General features: G+C 40.5%; 1 protein-coding gene across 1 annotated transcript in view; it reads right to left on the reverse strand.

The window, feature by feature from the left end:
* The window catches only part of CBL (Cbl proto-oncogene), an 87,497-nt gene that overhangs the window by 3,805 nt on the left and 64,579 nt on the right, over positions 1 to 19,113 (reverse strand). The window contains exons 10-14 of the mRNA XM_019663553.1: positions 13,078 to 13,203; positions 12,612 to 12,989; positions 11,618 to 11,712; positions 798 to 938; positions 313 to 413 (exon numbers count right to left, since the gene is read on the reverse strand). Of these exons, the coding sequence (XP_019519098.1) occupies positions 313 to 413; positions 798 to 938; positions 11,618 to 11,712; positions 12,612 to 12,989; positions 13,078 to 13,203 (841 nt within the window). The remainder of the gene's footprint in view (positions 1 to 312; positions 414 to 797; positions 939 to 11,617; positions 11,713 to 12,611; positions 12,990 to 13,077; positions 13,204 to 19,113) is intronic.

Raw genomic sequence — 19,113 nt, forward strand, 5'->3', positions numbered from 1 at the left:
ATGATAATACCAACATGGGCCAGTGAAGCAACGTCCTCCACAACTAGACTGAAGAACAAAAGGACAGCAACTTGTCTGTTCCCCTTCCCCGATTCCCCAGCGCTGTTCCCCTCCCCCAATTCTTCAATAAAACCTAAAAAAAAGAAATGAAAGAAATAAAAGAGAGGGGGCAGTTTTACTGCCCATGGATCAAAGATATTTTGCAAATAAAATTATTTAAAAGAATTTTCTGCTTAGATCAAACAATCTCATATTACAGGCTCATTCCTATAGCACATTAATGATTTTTAAAGTAGCAAAATAGCTACTTACCAAAGGTGCTGCTCTCTGTGACAGATGGCGCTGCCTGGGACTGAATATTATACATTGCTTCATATGTACAGCTATCAACCTGCTGGTCACAATCACACGCTCTGAACCAGAAGGAAAGTGGCACAATTACCTTTACAAACAGAACTCTGTTATCTGCAAACTTATTGATTACAATTCTGCTATTCACAACTACTCTAGACCCTGATTCTATCAAGATAACATTCCCCCTTTGCCGGTGTCACTAAGAAATGTTGTCAGACTGATTCTTATGATGGGTACTAGATGTGTGTGCATTTGAGATGACTGTGATGTTGAGGAAGTGTAAGCAGACTTGCTCACAGCTGTAAGAGGCTTAAACATTAGGAGCTACATACATGTTTCTGCTTTAATTATGGCTGGATAACGCTTTGTGAATGAAGGTAGTAGCAAGCCAAGCATATGTGTGGTGTCAACTGAATTCCAAAATAGAATTCTTGTGAACTTACTGTGAACTCTGTGTCGTCTCCAAAGGCCATTTCACCTCTGGCTTTTGAAGCCCTAGAGGCCTAGAGGAAGGAGTCATATACTCTGTATCCTCCTCACTTTCACACTGCTCCCCAGATGGCAGCTTGGGCACAGGAAGAGGTCTAGAAGATGAAGAATAAAAAATAGAAAAGAAAACAAAAAGAATTAACAAGCTGGAAAACCTTCAAGTATGAAATACTGTATTTCCCCATGTATAAGACGCACCTTAATTTTTGGGCCCGAAATTTGAAAAAAATGCATTACATAGTTATTGAACTCAAGTTTCATTCATCATAAAATTCATACAACTCATCACTTGCGGGAAATACAAGTAAAAAAATCTACAACCACTGTATAAGATGCACCCAGTTTTTAGACCCCAAATTTTTTGAAAAAGGTTGTGTCTTATACATGGGGAAATACGGTAAGTGGCTTCAAAACAGACCATAACTCAAATTTGGCATAACAGATGCCACCGAGGGATGTATTATTTCTCCTGGCTAAGATAGGTAATTATTAAAAACACACAAACTTAAATTTTCTCTTTTAGTTAAACAAAGGTGCAGTTATAATGTTTGATGTGTGTTACACTGGAATAGTAGTACTTCATATTAGTTAGACTGTCCCTAAGTAAGTTAGAGTCTCTGTCTAAGAGCTAGTATGCCAGTTTTTCTTTCACTAGGCATGAAACAAGAAACAACAGATGGCTTTCTGACAATATGCTAGGAATGTATACAAATCCCAATTCTAAAATCTACATATGGTTTCAAAGAATATACAGCTTATTAGAGATTTCTTATACATCTATCTCATAGTATAAACACGTCTTTTCCTCATTTTATACAAGAAAAATATGAAATAAAGAGATAAAACGCCCTGGTAGTTAAGCATCAATTCTGGGACTAGATTCCAGATCTTCTGAGCCTGGCTTCAGGGATCTTGCCATTACACTCCTACATAACTCTTACCCAGAAGCTTTTGAAACAAAATGTCTCCTGCCACCCCACCCTCTGAAACTAGACAAAGACAAAAGAAAATAAAAGAACGCCACACAATTATTGGGTTGTCGGAAAAATCATGATGTATTTTTTCTATGTTTTTCGTTGCAAAAATGCATCATGACTTTTCCAACAACCCAATATATAAGAAACACACATGTGGGGCCGGCCGAGTGGCTCAGTTGGTTAAGAGCTCGCTCAAGAGTTTGAGCTCTGAGCAACAGCGGTTCGATTCCCGGCCGGAGCTGAGCAGCCGCTGAGCAGCCGCTGAGCAGCCGCTGAGCTGCCAACTGGTGGCAGGATGGCTCAGCTTAAAAAAAAAAAAAGAAAGAAACACACGTGTGTACAAAATTGATTCTGGGAATATGAGTTAATAAGTTTTTCTCCTCCCTTCCTCTTTATACTTTATTTGCACATTCTAAGTTATAAGAAACACCTACTGGATTTGTCTGTCTATGTTTACTTGATGTTTATTTTTCCTAATTATAAAAGCAATAGCTGCTTATTACAAAACAAATGTTACAGAAAACTAACAGATGGCAGTCCCCTATAATCTCACTTGAGATTTTTTTCTTGTCTACATATTATTGTCTTGTCTACTTTTATTATCTGTGCACTGCATGCTGAAGCTTTGAGGTGGAAGTGTACTGGTGTCTACAATATGCCTTGAAACGTGTCAATAAAGAAAGAAAGATTTATGGATGGGTAGAGGTATAGATAAATGTATGATAAAACAAGTATAATAAAACAGTAATAGTAGAATCCAGGTGGTGAGTATATGGATATTTACTGTAAAAAATCGTTCACCCTTATTACTCTATGCTTCAAACTTTTCATAAAATGTTGAGGGGAAAACAACCCATAAAGTTAACAAAAAATATCAAGTATTGGTAAAGATGTGGGGAAATAAGTACTTTCTCATATAGTTTTAGAAAGAAGAAATTGGTATAACTTTTCTGAAGTGTAATTCAGCAAAAGTATTTAACCAAATATGCAAACCCTTGTATTCAAAAATTCCATTTCTAGGAATTTTCCCTAAGGAAATAATCAAGAATATTAACCATAGCATTACTTATAATACTTAAAAAAAAAAAAAGCAACAACCTGTCAAATAATGCTGTACTGACTAAATAAAATTTGAACTACACATATAGCAATATATCTGAAGTCAACTGTGTCCCTCAGTGACTTCGAGGTTCCAAGCAGGAGCCTCAGAGGCCCACTTCTGCTTCTACCACAGCAGGTCTAATCTATTTTACATATTGAGGTTACACTTAAGTCAGTTCCACAACTTTGCAATCAAGTGAAATAATTTCAAAATCATTGTAGTAGAAGAATATGTAATGGTATCCTAAGAATGTTCAAGATATTCCTAGTGAAAAACACACACATAGGAATGGCAATGAACATCTATCAAATTGCTTACTGTCTGACTCTAGGCGATAAGGTTATGGATAACTTTTATTTCTTCAGTGTCACTTATCCATATTTTCTAAATATTCTTTAATTAACACATTACTTTCATAAAAAAAGGTCACTAAAAGGGCAATCAAAAATTTTAATTATAATTCTTTTTTTGTTAATAAAAATATAAAATCGTACCTCCTTCTGATTAAACATTTTGGCAATACATACTTTAAAAAATTCACGTTCTTTCATCACAATAATTCTACTTTGACTGAATCTCTGGTTATGTGCAAAGATGTGCACCGAAGCCAATTTATTACAGTAAGCACTTTAAACAAAATAAATATCCAACAACAGGAGAGTGATTAAATATGTGATGTTATAGTCACATTATGTAATAACACGTAATCATTAAAAGTAAGGATTTTGACCCTCTCTTTCTCTCCCTCTCCCGTCATTGCCCCAGGAGGGGAAAAAAGGATTTTGAAGAACTTTTTAAATGACAGGGAGAAATGCCCAAAATATAATGCTAAGTTTAAAAAGGAGAGAATATAAAACTCTATCTTGATCTAAAACATATATACATTTTACATGTTTACAGTCATGGCCAAGTAGCAAGCATCATCTAACCATCTGCCTAGAACAGCAAGCTGTAAAAGCAGGATAAAATACAAAAGAAAGAAGGCACTGGAGGGCATCTAGGCAGCCAAGACTTGAGAGACCAAGATTCCAGAGAAGGAGAATACACCAAGGTGAGCAGTGAAAATATCTTTCAAAAAAACCAAAAAAAACCATGAAACTGAAATAAAAGACATTTTCTGTCAAACAGAAGATATTTTCCATCAAACAAAATCTGGAAGAATCCACTGACACACACACCAACTCACAACCACACACTCTGTCTCTGTCTCTCTGAAGAAGTTCTTTGGACAAAATGAAAAAGATTCCAGATGGAAGTACAACAAAGCAGTAAGAAATGAGGAGTACTATAGGATAAATATGTGGGAAATTTAAATGTCCAGGAAGTGTTAAGAGGCACTGATTCAAAGTAGACTCTAATGAGTCAAGGGTGCACGATGGAATCCCCAGGATAACTATTAAAAGAATAATAGAAGAGGAAAATGGTACAATAAAAATACTTTAAAAGGAAGTAAGATAAAAATGAACAAAGATGGTAAAAGGAGTAGGAACAAATATTCCAATTACTGTAAGACAAAGAATGGTAGACTGGATTTAAGGGGGAAAAGTATTGGGTTGTCGGAAAAGTCATGACGTATTTTGTCTGTTTTTCAAAGGTCATTTATTTATATAAAGAACAAAGATCAATCAGTGATATATTGCCTGTTTTGTTCGATAACCTTTTGCCATCTTTCAGTGAGCTTCATAATTCCTCATTCATAGAAGGACCTGTCTTTATTTGCGAAAAACTGAACAAGGTGCTGATTTACAGCCTCATCTGAATTGAACGTTATACCACACAAGGAGTTTTGAAGAGAGTGAAACAAGTGGAAGTCTGATGGCATGGCACAAGGTCAGGCGAGTATGGTGGGTGTGGCAACACATCCCATCCAAGCTCCAATAATTTTTGACGGGTGATCAAACTTGTGTGTGGTCTCGCGTTGTCGCGATGGAACACAACTCCTTTACAATTAACAAGCTCTGGACGTTTCTGGATGATGGATTTGTTCAAACTGTTCAATTTGCCGACAGTACATATTCGAACTGATTGTTTGGTTCCTTGGTAGGAGCTCGAAAAACACGACACTTTTAAAATCCCACCACACTGAGAGCATAACCTTCCTTTGATGAATGTCTGCTTTTGATGTCGTTTGAGGTGAATCATCACGTTGGGACCAAGACTGTTTGCGCACCACATTGCTGTAAACAATACACTTCTCATCACCAGTTATTAGTCACTTCAAAAAAAGATTGTTTTCCTCATGTTTAATGAGCATATTACAGATGTTTATACATGCCGTCAAATGAACTTCTTTGAGTTCACGCAGAACCCCAATATCAAGCTTGCTTACGTATCCCAGCTTCTTCAGGTGGTCGTGAATGCTTGAATAATGGATGTTCAATGTTTCTGCAATCTCTAGTATCGTGTAATGTGGGTTTGACTTGATCAATGCCTTTATTTTGTAGTCATCAACCTCGGTGAACCTTCCTGACGGAGGACCGTCGTTGAGGTCCAAATCACCAGCACGGGATTTCAGGAACCATCATTGGCACTGACATTCTTTTTTTTTTAAGATTTTTATTGGGGAATTGGGGGGATGGGAACAGTGCTGGGGAATTGGGGGAAGGGGAACAGACAAGTTGCTGTCGTTTTGTTCTTCAATCTATTTGTGGAGGATGTTGTTTCACTGGCCCAAGTTGGCACCATCATTGTGCTCTTCCCTGGTGAGGCAGATCAGTTGCGCTCTTCCCTGGTGAGGCAGATCAGTCGCCGGCTCCTGGACGGCCGCTCACCGCGGCTGTTGGCCGCTCACGCTGGCTGCTGGCTACACACAGTAGCCCATGGCAGCTCACTGCCACAGGGACTGCAGCTCACGCCGTCGCCGGTGACTCACAGCAGCCCAGCTCCAGGCCAAGCTGTTCTTCAGCATCTTAGCTGTAGAGAGCAGTGTCACTGGCCCTCATATGTGGGATCCGAACCGGGGGCCTCTGGCATCCCAAGCGAGTTCTTAACCATCGCACCACTCGGCCGGCCCCAGCACTGACATTCTTGTAGAGCATTGTCACCGTAAACTTTATGCAATTGTCACAAGCTTGACATGCATTCTTCCCTTTATGGAAGTAAAATAAAATATGGCAAAAATGCAGAGTTTGGTCTTCCATCTTCAACTTGTAAAATCTCCAAAACTCAACCAAATAGCTCAATTTTTTTTTAGAATGAAGCTAGAACTGTCAGCTGTCAAATAACATGGCAATAACATAGATGTAAATGACTCTAGTACTTCCAAAAATGAACTATTTTTTTTTGTTCTGTTGCAAACATGTGTCATGAATTTTCCGACAACCCAATATATAATGCATACAAGAAATACACCTTAAATATAAGAATACAGAAAAATTGAAAGTAAAAAAATGGTAAAAGATTATGCAAACACTAACTGAAAGAGAGCTGATGTAGCCATTTTAACATAAGACCAAGCAAACTTAAGGGAGGCAATAAGAACTATTGTAAACTGGATAATAAAAATCATTATTATTTAGTATTAATAATTCTAAATTTCTATGTACCCTAATTACATAGGCTAAATACATATACAATACAAATGGATAGACTAAAATGAAACAAGAGAGACCCACAATTATAGGGGGAGAATTTAACACACTCCTCTTAGTATCTGATAGAACATGTAGGTTAAAAAAATCAGGAGGGAGATAGAAGATTGAACACAATTAACAAACGACCTCATTGACATATATAAAATGCTATGCCCAATAACCACAGACTACACATTCTTGTTGTAGATATTACTGGAATTTACCATAAACAAGTCAATAAAGAAGGTCTAAACAAATGTCATAAGTTAAAATAATAGAGTATGATTTCTGACCACACTAGAATGCAGCTAGAAAGCAGTAATAAAAGGATAACTAGAACATCTTCCAATGTTTGAAAATCAGGCAATACACAAATAACCGATCAATCAAAGATGAAATCACAAATAGCAAAGGAATATATTTTGAAGTGAATGACATAGCAAAATGTGTGGAATGCAAGGGCCAGCCAAGTGGCTCAGTTGGTTAAGAACTCGCTCAAGAGTGCGAGCTCTGAGCAACTAGCAGTTCAATTCCCGGCCTGAGCTGAGCTGTCGCTGAGCTGCCAACAGGTGGCAGGATGCTCAGATTTAAAAAAAAAAAAGTGGAATGCAGCTAAAGCATCTTATGGACCAAATGTTTGCATCCTCCCAAAATTCATATGTTAAAGTCCTAATCCCCAGTGTGGCTGTATTTGGAGATAGGACCTCTGAGGAAATAATTAAAATTGGATAAGGTCATAAGGGTGCGGCACTGATTCAACAGTATTGGTGTTCTTATAAGAAGAGATCCCGGAGAACTTGCTATTGCTCTCTATACATGCACGTATCAAGGAAAAGTCCATTAACAAGAACGCTATGCAAGCCTGCAAGCCAGTAAGACTCCTCACCAGAAACTGACTCACCAGAAACTGACTATGCTAACACCCTGATCTTAGATCATTCTTCTTAAGTGCATATGGGACATTTTCCACACGGACAATATGTTAGGCCACATAATTTAAGTCTCAATAGATTTTAAAAGGCAGATATCATACAAAGTATCTTCTCTGACCATAACGGGATGAAATTAGAAATCAGTAACAAAAATAACACTGAGGGCCAGCCAAGTGGCTCAGTTGGTTAAGAGCTCGCTTGGGAGCACCAGCTCTAAGCAGCAGGACCGCGGTTCAGATCCCAGATTAAGGGCCAGTGATGCTGCGCCCTCTACAGCTAAGATGATGAACAACAGCTCGACCTGGAGCTGGGCTGCTGTGAGTCGCCGGTGATAGCGTAGGCTGCAACGGGACTGCAGTGGGCTGCCATGAGCTACATGAGTGGCTGGCAGCCAGAGTGAGCGGCTAGCAGCTGGCGAGAGCTGCTATGAGCCGCAGTGAGTGGCCAACCAATGATCAGCGACCAATTGCCTCACCCGGGAAGAGCACAATGATCATACCAACATGGGCCAGTGAAGCGATGTCCACCACAACTAGACTGAAGAACAAAACAGCAATTTGTCTACCTGTCTGTTCCCCTTCCTCGATTCCCCGATGCTGTTACCCTCCCCCAAATCCCCAATAAAAATCTTTAAAAAAAAATAAAATAAAATAAAAAATAAAAAACTTAAAACTCACAAAATTGTGAAAATTAAACAATACACTTCTAAACAAACAACTGTTTAAAGAAGAAATTACAAGGAAAATTAGAAAATACTCAGAAGGCAAATGAAAACAAAACCCACAACACACCAAAATTTATGGATGCAGCAAAACTAGTTCTTAGGAGGAAATTTATAGTTATAAATGATTACATTAAAAAACAGGAAAGATTTCAAATTAACATAACTTTACAACTTAAGGAACTAGAAGAACCAAAGCTAGCAGAAGGAAGGAAATAATAAAGATTACAGCAGAGATACATGAACTAGAATAAAAAAACAACAGAGATAAATCAATGAAACTAAAAGTTGGTTCCTCGAAGGCCGGCCGAGTGGCTCATTGGTTAGCAGTTGGCTTGGGAGCACGAGCTGTGAGCATCAGGGAGGCCAGTTCGGATCCCACATAGGCCAGTGACACTACCCTCTACAGCTAAGATGGTGAACAACAGCTCGACCTGGAGCTCGGCTGCCGTGAGTGACCGGCAACGGCATAGGCTGCAGCAGGGTTGCCATAAGCTACTGTGAGTGGCTGGCAGCCAGCGTGAACGGCCGGCAGCATGAGCTGCCGTGAGCTGCCAAGAGCGGCCGTCCAATGGCAGCCAGGAAGAGCGCAATGATCACAGTACCAACATGGGCCATTGAAGCGACGTCCTCCACAACTAGACAGAAGAACAAAAGGACAGCAACTTGTCTGTTCCCCTTCCCCCATTCCCTAATGCTGTTCCCTCCCCCAATTCCCCAATACAATCTTTAAAAATAAAAAAAAAGTTTGTTCTTCGAAAACTTGAACAAAAGTGACAAGCTTTATCTAAATGGACTGAGAAAAAAGAAAGGAGGCTCAAATTGCTAAAGTCAGAAAGTGAGGACATTACTACTAATTCTACAGAAGTAAAAAGAATTATAAGATTAAAAAACAATGAAATCTTACCATTTGGGACAACACGAATGGACCTAGAGGGTATTATGCTAATTGAAGTCAGCCTGAGAAAGACAAATACCATATGATCTCACTTACATGTAGATTCTAAAAAAAAATAAATGAACAAACAAAACAGAAACAGACTCATAGATATAGAGAACAAATTGATGGTTGCCAGAGGGGAGAGGGGTTGGGGAGCTGGGTGAAAAAGGTGAAGGGATTAAGAAATAGAAATTGGTGGGCCGGCCAAGTGGCTCAGTTGGTTAAGAGGGTGAGCTCTGAGCAATGGGGTCACCAGTTCGATTCCCACATGGGCCAGTGAGCTGCATCCAAGCTGAGCTGCCACTGAGGATGGCTCAGCTGGTGAGAGCACGTGCTCCTAACAACAAGGTTCCCAGTTCGACTCCCGCATGGGATGGTGGGCTGCGCACTCCCACAACTAAGACTGAACACGACACCTTGAGCTGAGTGGCTGCAAGCTGCCGACGGGCGGCCGGATGCAACTGGACTTGCAGCTGAGCTAGCTGCACCCTCCACAACTAAGATTGAAGGACAACAACTTGGCTGTTTCAATTCCCCAACACTGTTCCCCTCTCCCAATTCCCCAATAAAATCTTTAAAAAAAAAGAAAAAAGAAATATAAATTGGTAGTTACAAAATAGTCACGTGAGTATAGCATAGATGATACAGTCAATAATGTTGCAACAACTATGTATAGTGCCAGGGGGTTACTAATGAGAGAGGGGAACCATTGCATAAATTATATAAATGTCTAACCACTATGCCATACACCTGAAACTAATGTAGAAAACTAAATGTCAACTGTAACAGAAAAAATAATAATAATTTAGGGGAAAAAAAGAAGAGTACTATAACAACTGTAAGCTAAAAAATTAGATAATCTTGAAGTGGACAAATTCCTACAAACACAAAACTTACCAAGACTACATCCACAAAGAAATAGAAAATCTGAATACACCTGTAACTATTGGGTTGTTGGAAAAGTCATGACACATTTTTGCAACGAAAAACCTAAAAAAAATACGTCATGACTTTTCCAACAACCCAATAGTAAGAAGATTGAACCAGCAATCAAAAATCTTCCAACAAAGAAAAGCCCTGTTCCTGACAACTTCCTGGTGAATTCTAACAGACAATTAATAAAGCACTAATATGAATCCTTCTCAAACTTCTCCAAAAAATTGAAGATGGAATACTTTCTAACTCATTCTATGAGGCTAGCATAAGCATGATACAAAGTCAAAGATACTACAAGAAAACTACAGATCAATTCCTTATGAACATTGATGCAAAAGTCTGCCAACAAAATACTAACAAAAAGGACTTACTAGTATATTAAAAAGATTATACAGGGGCCAGCCAAGTGGCTCAACTGGTAAGAGTGCAGGCCCTGTTTGATTCCCACATGCGGCAGTAAGCTGCACCCTCTACAGCTAAGATAGTGAACAACAGCTAGACCTAGAGCTGGGCTGCCGTGACTAGCCAGCATTGGCGTAGGATGCAGCTCCTGCTGCAGTGGGCTACTATGAGCTACCATGAGTGGCTAGCAGCCAGTGTTAGTGGCTGGTGGCTGGCAACCAGCGTGACCTGCTGTCAACTTCCATCCAATGGCTGGTGATCAACTGCCTCACCCGGGAAGAGTGCAATGATAATACCAACATGGGCCAGTGAAGCAACGCCCTCCACAACTAGACTGAAGAACAAAATGACAGCAACTTGTCTGTTCCCTTTCCCTGATTCCCCAACGCTGTTCCCCTCCCCCAACTCCCCAATAAAATCTTAAAAAAAAACAATGGGCCGACCAAGTGGCTCAGTTGGTTAAGAGCGCAAGTTCTGAGCAACAGGACCGCCGGTTTGATTCCCACGTGGGCCAGTGGTGCTGCTCCCGAGCTGAGCTGTCGCTGAGCTGCCAACAGGTGGCAGGATGGCTCAGCTGGTGTAACAACAAGATTGCCGGTTCGATGGTGGGCTATGCCCACACCCGCAACTAAGACTGAACTCGGGACCTTGAGCTGAGCTGCCGCCCAGATGTCTCAGCGGATAGAGCGTGCTCTCTTAACAACGAGGCTAATGGTTCAACTTCCACATGCGATGGTGGCTACACCCACCCACAACTAAGACTGAACACAGCACCTTGAGCTTAGAGGCCATGAGCTGCTGACGGAAAGCCAGATAGTGACTGGCGCCCTCCACAATGAAGATTGAAGAACAACTTGGCTGGTCCCCTTCCCCAATTCCCCAACACTATTCCCCTCCCTAAATTCCCCAACAAAAATCTTAAAAAAACAAACAAACAAACACCAAAATTGCTTCTTTGAAAAGATTAATAAAATTGATGAGACCCAGCAAGACTGATCCATGTACATACACACAGAAAAAAGAATGGAAAGAACTAGTCCAAAACATAAAATAGGATACTTTTTACAGGGTGCAAATACAGATCAATTTTTATTTTCTTCTTTATATTCCTCTGGGTTTCTCAATTTTCTATAAGTAAGCTGTTTAACAAGTACCAACTCCACTGTGTGAAATACAGCTTTAGTAAACTTACCTGGCAGCCAGAGAATAAATGGCATTGGCAGATGCAGAAGGTTTAATTTTGGGGTGCTCACACTCTGGACCTGCTAATGGGGTGCTATTCATATTCTGGAAAGAAAAGTGTTGAAAAATGACCTTCTTAACACAGCAACATATCTCTTTAAAGATTTATCTCTTTAAATCATTATTTTGATCATGTTACTCCATTAATTTAAAACCATCAAATGCTCATTTCCTATCCAAAAAATTCAAATTATTTTGGGAAGGGGTAGTCAAGGCCCTCTAATCTAGTACTAATGCACTTTCTAGCCCCTTTTCCTACTTTGTTACACAAAATTTCTGCTCCACTCAAACTACTTTCTGTTCCACAATACACCTTAAGCATTTCTGTCATTGTAGCTCTGTAACAACTGTATCCACTTTGGAAAGGATACTTCAAATTCAGATGCCACTCTTTCCATAAAGCCCTCCCATTTGCTCTATCTGGGAATAACCTCTCCTTTCTCTAAAACTTAGTTTTTTATTTATAGTACCCATCGTGCATGCGTGCACACACTTATAGTATTTATAAACATGACTTATCTGCTCTGTTAAAACATATACTTCTTGTCAACTATAAGTGAATATATATAGTCATGGGACATGGAGTATAGTGTGGGAGTAGAGTCAAGGGAATTGTAATAGATATGTATGATATTGGGGGGAGAAGTGGGGCGGCGGATTGGGGGGGGGGGGTTGTCACCTTGAGGGGTAAAAAGTATAACTATATAACTATTGCACTGGTTGTACAGCTGAAACTAATTCTAAAAAATGTGTATTTCACAATAAAAAAATAATTTAAAAAAAAGGCACAACAAATAAAAAACAAAACAAAACATATACTTCTTGAGGGTAGGGATTATATTATCTCTGAATCCTATACAAAACCTATCACAAAACTTTGACCCATTAAATGCCACCCACAAATATTTGTTAACGAGCTATATAATTTCAAAATCAGGACTCACCATGGAGGTATCCAGACTGAATGTGCTTCCCAGCCTAGGCACATCTATTCTGGGTTCCATTTGTGAGGGTAATGAAAATGGAAGTGAATGCCGGTTGGTTAATTCTCTCCCTGTCCAGGGGTCACTAGGGTTTGGGGCAACTACTGGTACTTTGGGGATTGGTCGAGGCAGCCATGATTCCCCAAGGCGGCTAGAGGGGACAGGGGGCAGTTTGTCCCTGGATGGGCAGTCGCCTGGTGTACAAGGCAACGGGCGTCTCTGAGGCCGGGCTTCCGCTCCAACAGAGTAAGGCCGGTCTGGAGGAGGTGGCGGCGGAAGATCTCGAAGCGTGGGAGGTATTGGTAATGGTTTGTCCTTATGAAGGGAGCCAGAAGTGGCCTGTGGGTGCATGATGGAAACAAATCAATCAGAACCTACTAATCCACAACAAAGAATCAGGAAACTGTAGAAATGGATAATGCTTTACCTTTGAAGCAGTTCCAAGACCAGAAGAACTTGAAGGAATAGACACTCGTTGAAGGTCAAGTCGTGGTGGCACTGGGGGAAGGGAAGCTTGTGGGGCCATGGAGAACGGAGAAGGAGGCCGTTCCACCTAACACAAAGGAAATTTACTAATAGGTTACTCTTGTTTGGGGGAGTGGCATCTTTCAACTCCTAAAGTTATAGATAACAAGTACTATATGAAAACTGATTATAACTACCAGTGGGTCAGAGTTTGGCCTAGGGTAGCACTTCCTGAATTATCTTCATGTCACCATAAGAGGGCAGTCTCAATCACAAAAATACCATGCAGATGCAGACTACAGGCAAATGTATCTAGAAATGTCTGTGCTACAAAAAGCTTCCTAGCTTACAATTTTTTTTCAAAAATTACCATTTTCTATTTCCTCATCTTCAGAGAAAGGAAAAAAAATCTTTTCAATATTAAAAACAGAAACCCATATAAAAAGGGGAATTTTTCTGTAGTTGGGACGCTGTCCTTGGTCTAGTGACCACATCCAGGGTGGCTACGGAGATCCGCCTTAGGTAGAACATAATTTTTGTCCTTTACAATAGCTGGACCTGGGGCCCTAACCGGTTAATGCATATTTACGTGGTTTCTGTTCTTTGACAGTTCTACTGACCCTAGTGGTTTAATAGTGTAAACCTTTCTATTGGGTTGTCGGAAAAGTCATGATGTATTTTTTCTGTTTTTCGTTGCAAAAATGCGTCATGACTTTTCCGACAACCCAATATGTTGTGGGTGAAATTATGTAAGATGTGATGAGGAAAACCCTTCCACGAATTACTTTATAGTTCATTATACATGATAATTCATACTTAAAAGAATATGCATATTTGGCCGTGTGATATGTTTTCTCCAGTAACTTTACTTCTCTCCAAGAGGCCAGTTATTATGTAAAGATTTTGTGGGAGCTATGTGATGAGATGAGGAGTTCTTCAAATGACATCCTCTGACAATAAAACATGCTTAAATTCTCTAAAAAAAGGGGGGGAGCAGGGGGGCACAGACATTAACCTTTCAACAAATCACCTGAGAAAATAATGTTTAAGGGGCAAAACAATGAAAAAGATCAAAGATGATAAATTCTCTGTGTGTTATTATAATAAAAAGAAAAAAAAAGATTTCTAAGAGGAAAACGATCAACAATATCACTAAAGGGCACACTGAGTCCTTCTGAAGAAATAAGTTATTCAATTCAGTAATAAAAAGAGATTAATATTTTTTGTCAATTTATGTTCTAAAAAATGAGGTACCAAATTAGAAAAAACAATACATGTAAAGCCCTTTCCATCTCCCTGCCTATAGCAGGGTGATGAATAGTTGATAAGCTTGTCCAAGTAGCTGTCAACAGATATACAGTAATTCATACAAAATGATACTTTGTACTTGTATTCTCTAACAGAGAGCAACACAGATGGAATAGAGACAAAAAGGTATTACAAGCACTTAAATAAGATAGAAGAACAATCATCCCCATACTTAGTCCTGTCATTAATGCTGGGTGGTGAATGAGAGTAAAGAAACCCCTCATCACTAGCTACTTGCTTTTACTCATGCAAGAAAATGGGCTCCATGTCAACGGAGCATCACCAACACCATATGAGCAGCTAAACACCTCAAGGGTTAAGGAAGTGAAAAGTTAGTCATCAAGCTAATTCTCACTACATCATAAATTTCTAGTGAGTCACTGTATCCTGTTAATTTTTCCATAAAAGAATCTCATATCTATATCTTCCTTTTCATTCTACTTACCAACCTTGGACCCGTTTTATTAAAACTGCCTTCGAGTGTCTCACAACATCTCGTTCATATCTCATGAAATCCTTTTGCTCACCATTACCAGCTCAGCCATCCTTAAATGCTCACTAGCTCAAAAACCATCCATCAGTAACTCTCACCTTCCTACAACTCTACTCTGCAATTCTCATATCTTTGCCTATGTTCAAGATGTTTCCCAATAGAAAGACCCTCTCTGCCTATTTTGATCCTTCCCAGCATCCATCTCTCTTTCTCATTCCTAAACAGAGGGTTAAGCTAATCATACTCCTCAATTCATGCCACCACATCACAACCGATCCCTGCAATGTTCTTTTATCTTAACATATAATAAAGTTCTAGGAAAGAAGGAAAACACAAATGGAGAAGAAATTATATAAGACATTTCCAAGACCTAAGGGATATAAATATCCATATAGAAAAGGTTCACTGCATAGCCAGACCCAATGAAGGAAAAGAAACCCATAACAAACAAACAAAAAACATCCTTAAATTTTCAGGTATCAAGGATAAGGAAAATATCCTATAAGTTTCTGGGGACAGAAGGAAAGAGGGCACCAAACAGCAAAATTATACAGAAACTAGAAGTCAAGTGAAGCCATAACAATTTAGAGTTGAATTTTTTCAACCTATAATCGTATAACTTGCCAGAGTTCGAGGGTTGATTTAAAGACATTTTAAGATATCAAAACATCTCAAAAAATTTTACTTACCTTTTCACAGAAAGCTGTTTTGAGGACATATTCCACCAAAATAAGAAAGTAAAGCAAAAAGAAGGAAAACATGGGAGACAAGAAATAAGCACTCCAACACACAGGGGAGGTAATAAAGTCCCATGATGATGGCAAGGGGAAACTTCAGGGTGATGGGGAATGTACCATCCCCAGAATAATGTTTATTATTCTGTATTAATAGAATATACTGCATAAAAAATTACATTGAGAGGATGTTTGACAGTATGGTAGGACTTGGTAGTGAAAACTGAGGAAATAAAAATAAAGTGATTATCCCAGGAAAAGCAAAAGTAACTATATTATAATTATTATATTACTTGGCACATTAGGGAGCAAAATCATTTAAACACTGAATATGAATTTAGCCAAAAAACATTCAGATAAATATAGTGGAAAGATATAGAGTAGGAAGGAGGAAGGTAATGACATCTGAATCTTTTTTTTTTAGATTTTATTGGGGAATTGGGGGGAGGGGAACAGCACTGGGGAATGGGGAAGGGGAACAGACAAGTTTTATGCTTTTGTTCTTCAGTCTAGTTGTGGAGGACATCGCTTCACTGGCCCATGTTGGTATTATCATTGCGCTCTTCCTGGGTGAGGCAGCTGCTCGGCGGCCATTGGAGGTCGCTCACAGCGGCTCATGGCTGTTCACGCTGGCTGCCAGCCACTCATGGTAGCTCATGGCAGCCTGCTGCAGCCTATGCCGTCGCCGGCGACTCACGGCAGCTCAGCTCCAGGTCGAGCTGTTGTTCACCATCTTAGCTGTAGAGGGCACAGCGTCACTGGCCCTCATGTGGGATCTGAACCAGGGCCCTGCTGCTCAGAGCTGGCGTCCCAAGCCATCTCTTAACCAACGTGATACTTGGCTGGCCCCTAAATCTCTTCCTACAATACCTGAAGTGAACAGATAACTAATATTAAACAATCAAGAGAAAGCAGTATAAGCATGTGGTTAAGAAACAGTTTTAAAAACAGAAAAATCTGAATGGGCACAGAGAGGAGTTGAAGGGGTAGAAAGACAGAGAATCTACATTTCTGTAAGCTTTTTAGCAATTCTTTTAAACTTTTTAAAAACTCCATGTGCATTTATTATTTGGATTTTTTAAAAAGTAAATGCACTATATTAAAAATAAATGAAAATAAAACAAAAAGCAAAAATAATAAACAATAGCTAGCAGGATGTGACAAAACAGGCATTCTCATAGTCTCATATACCTTTGAAAGTGATTTTAGGACAAAACACTGGAGACAAATTTTAATGTCTATCAAAAAAGAACAATCATCACTGAGTATCACCTGAAGTCTAGATGAACAGAAGTCCTATAACTAAAGATATATAGAAGCCACCTCAAGATTGGTAGGAGGAGAGAAGATGCAGAACAGTTTGGTCCCACACCTATATGCGTGGGTTAAAAATTGGGAGGGATATCTTGGCTGCAGAGGAACCCTCTAAGGAGCGAGAGGTCCCAGCCCCACACCAAGCTCCCCAGCCCAAGTTTCCAGTGCCGGGAAGAGAAGTCCCCATAATGTCTGGTTGTGAAAACCAACAGAGATTGTGGCTGAGTGAGACAGAAGGCAGCTGGAGTTCCAGGTGTTCCTCTTAAAAGGAACAGATTTACTTGCTGATGCATTTGCTTACTCTGAACTCTAGCACGCACTTGGGCAGCCACTGGAAGCATACGGGGAGGATCTGAATTGTCTGGCTGAGGGGCAAGGGCTGGAGGGGGCAGCTTTCGCCAAGACAGAAATGCTGGCAGAAACTACTGTTCCTTTGTTGAGCCCTCCCCCACCCAGCCTGCAAACACAGGCAGGCACCATATCTGAGTCTCCATCAAACTTGTTAACACTGCTGTTCCAGCCCTGGTGATTCCCAGAGACTCCACCCCACCCAACTTGAGGGCCCACCCAAGCTGCATCTAGTGGCTTTTCCATACAAATGGCTAGTCTTGGCTCACGTTGTGAACTTTTCTAAAATCTTTCAAAGGTTCACAAACTGCAAACAAGCAGCATTTGGCCTCAGCATGCCCCATACTTCTTGCTAAGCAGCCTCAAACCTGGCACTAGTGGTAGCCAGCTTCACTTTGCAACTTAGCCTTTCCCAGGCACCTCCAAGCCCAGCACAAGTGGCAACCATCTTTAGATCACTTTGTAGCTCATACAAGGGGCCTCAGAAACAACACACCTGGTGGCCTGCTCCAGATCACAACAGAGAACTACCCAACCACCTCCAGAAATGACACACCCAAAAGGCAGACTCCGCTCCAGAGCCCCACTAAAGCAAATCCTGCTCTGTGGGGTCAGCCCCTGCACAAAAGCTCTACCACTGGAGTCTTGGCCAGTCCCCACAGCCAATCAGCCTGAAGGTCAATCCTTCCCACTGATATGCAAACATCTATCAAGGCTCAACTACAACAGGAGGGTACACAAGATCCACACAAGGGACATACCTGGAGCACCTGGCTCAGGTGACCAGGGAGACTGCGCCACTGGGCCCCACAGGACACCTACTACATAAAGTCACTCTGCCAAGACCAGGAAACATACCATGTGTCCCCAAAAATAAGACCGGGTCTTATATTAATTTTTGCTCCAACAATCTACATTTATTCATTTATTCATGTACAAAACTCTACATTTATTCAAACAGTCATGTCTGGCTGACTATCTTAACTGGGGCTTATGTTTGGGGTAGGGCTTATATTACAAGCATCCTGAAAAATCATGGTAGGGTTTATTTTTCAGTTAGGTCTTATTTTCAGGGAAACATGGTAGCAGCTCTACTTAATACATAGAAACAAACAGCGGGAGGTAGCCAAAATGAGGAGACAAAGAAACATGTCCCAAATGAAAGATCAGAACACAGGTCCAGAAAAAAAACTACATAAAATGGAGACAAGCAATCTACCAGTAGCAGAGTTCAAAAACCTGGTTATGGCCGGCCAAGTGGCTCAGTTAAGAGCACGAGCTCTGTGCAACAGGTTTGCTGGTTCGATTCCCACACGGGCCAGTGAACTGTGCCCATGCTGAGCTACCACCAAGCTGCCAACAGTGGCAGGATGGCTCAGCTGGTGAGAGCATGTGCTCCTAACAATGTTGCCGGTTCAATTCCTGCATGGGATGGTGGGCTCCTCATCCACCTTATTCACCAGATCTGGGACCGTGTGACTTCTGGCTCTTCCCCAAAGTCAAATGACCACGAAAAAAAAAAAATTTTTTTTTGAATTGATTCCAAACATTGAGGCAGCCACAAGAGCATAACTAAAGACACTCATGAAAGAGGACTTCCAGAACTGCTTCAGAAAGTGGCAAGAACAATGGGATAAGTGTGTTTGAAGCGAGGGGGAGTTTTGATTGTCTTTTTTTTTTTTTAATTGGGGAATTGGGGGAGGGGAACAGTGTTGGGGAATTGGGGAAGGGGAACAGCCAAGTTGTTGTCCTTCAATCTTAGTTGGGGAGGGCAGTGTCACTGGCCCTCGTATGTGGGATC

The sequence above is a fragment of the Hipposideros armiger genome, unplaced genomic scaffold, assembly GCF_001890085.2.
Source record: "Hipposideros armiger isolate ML-2016 unplaced genomic scaffold, ASM189008v1 scaffold_396, whole genome shotgun sequence".
Classification (NCBI taxonomy): Eukaryota; Metazoa; Chordata; class Mammalia; order Chiroptera; family Hipposideridae; genus Hipposideros; species Hipposideros armiger.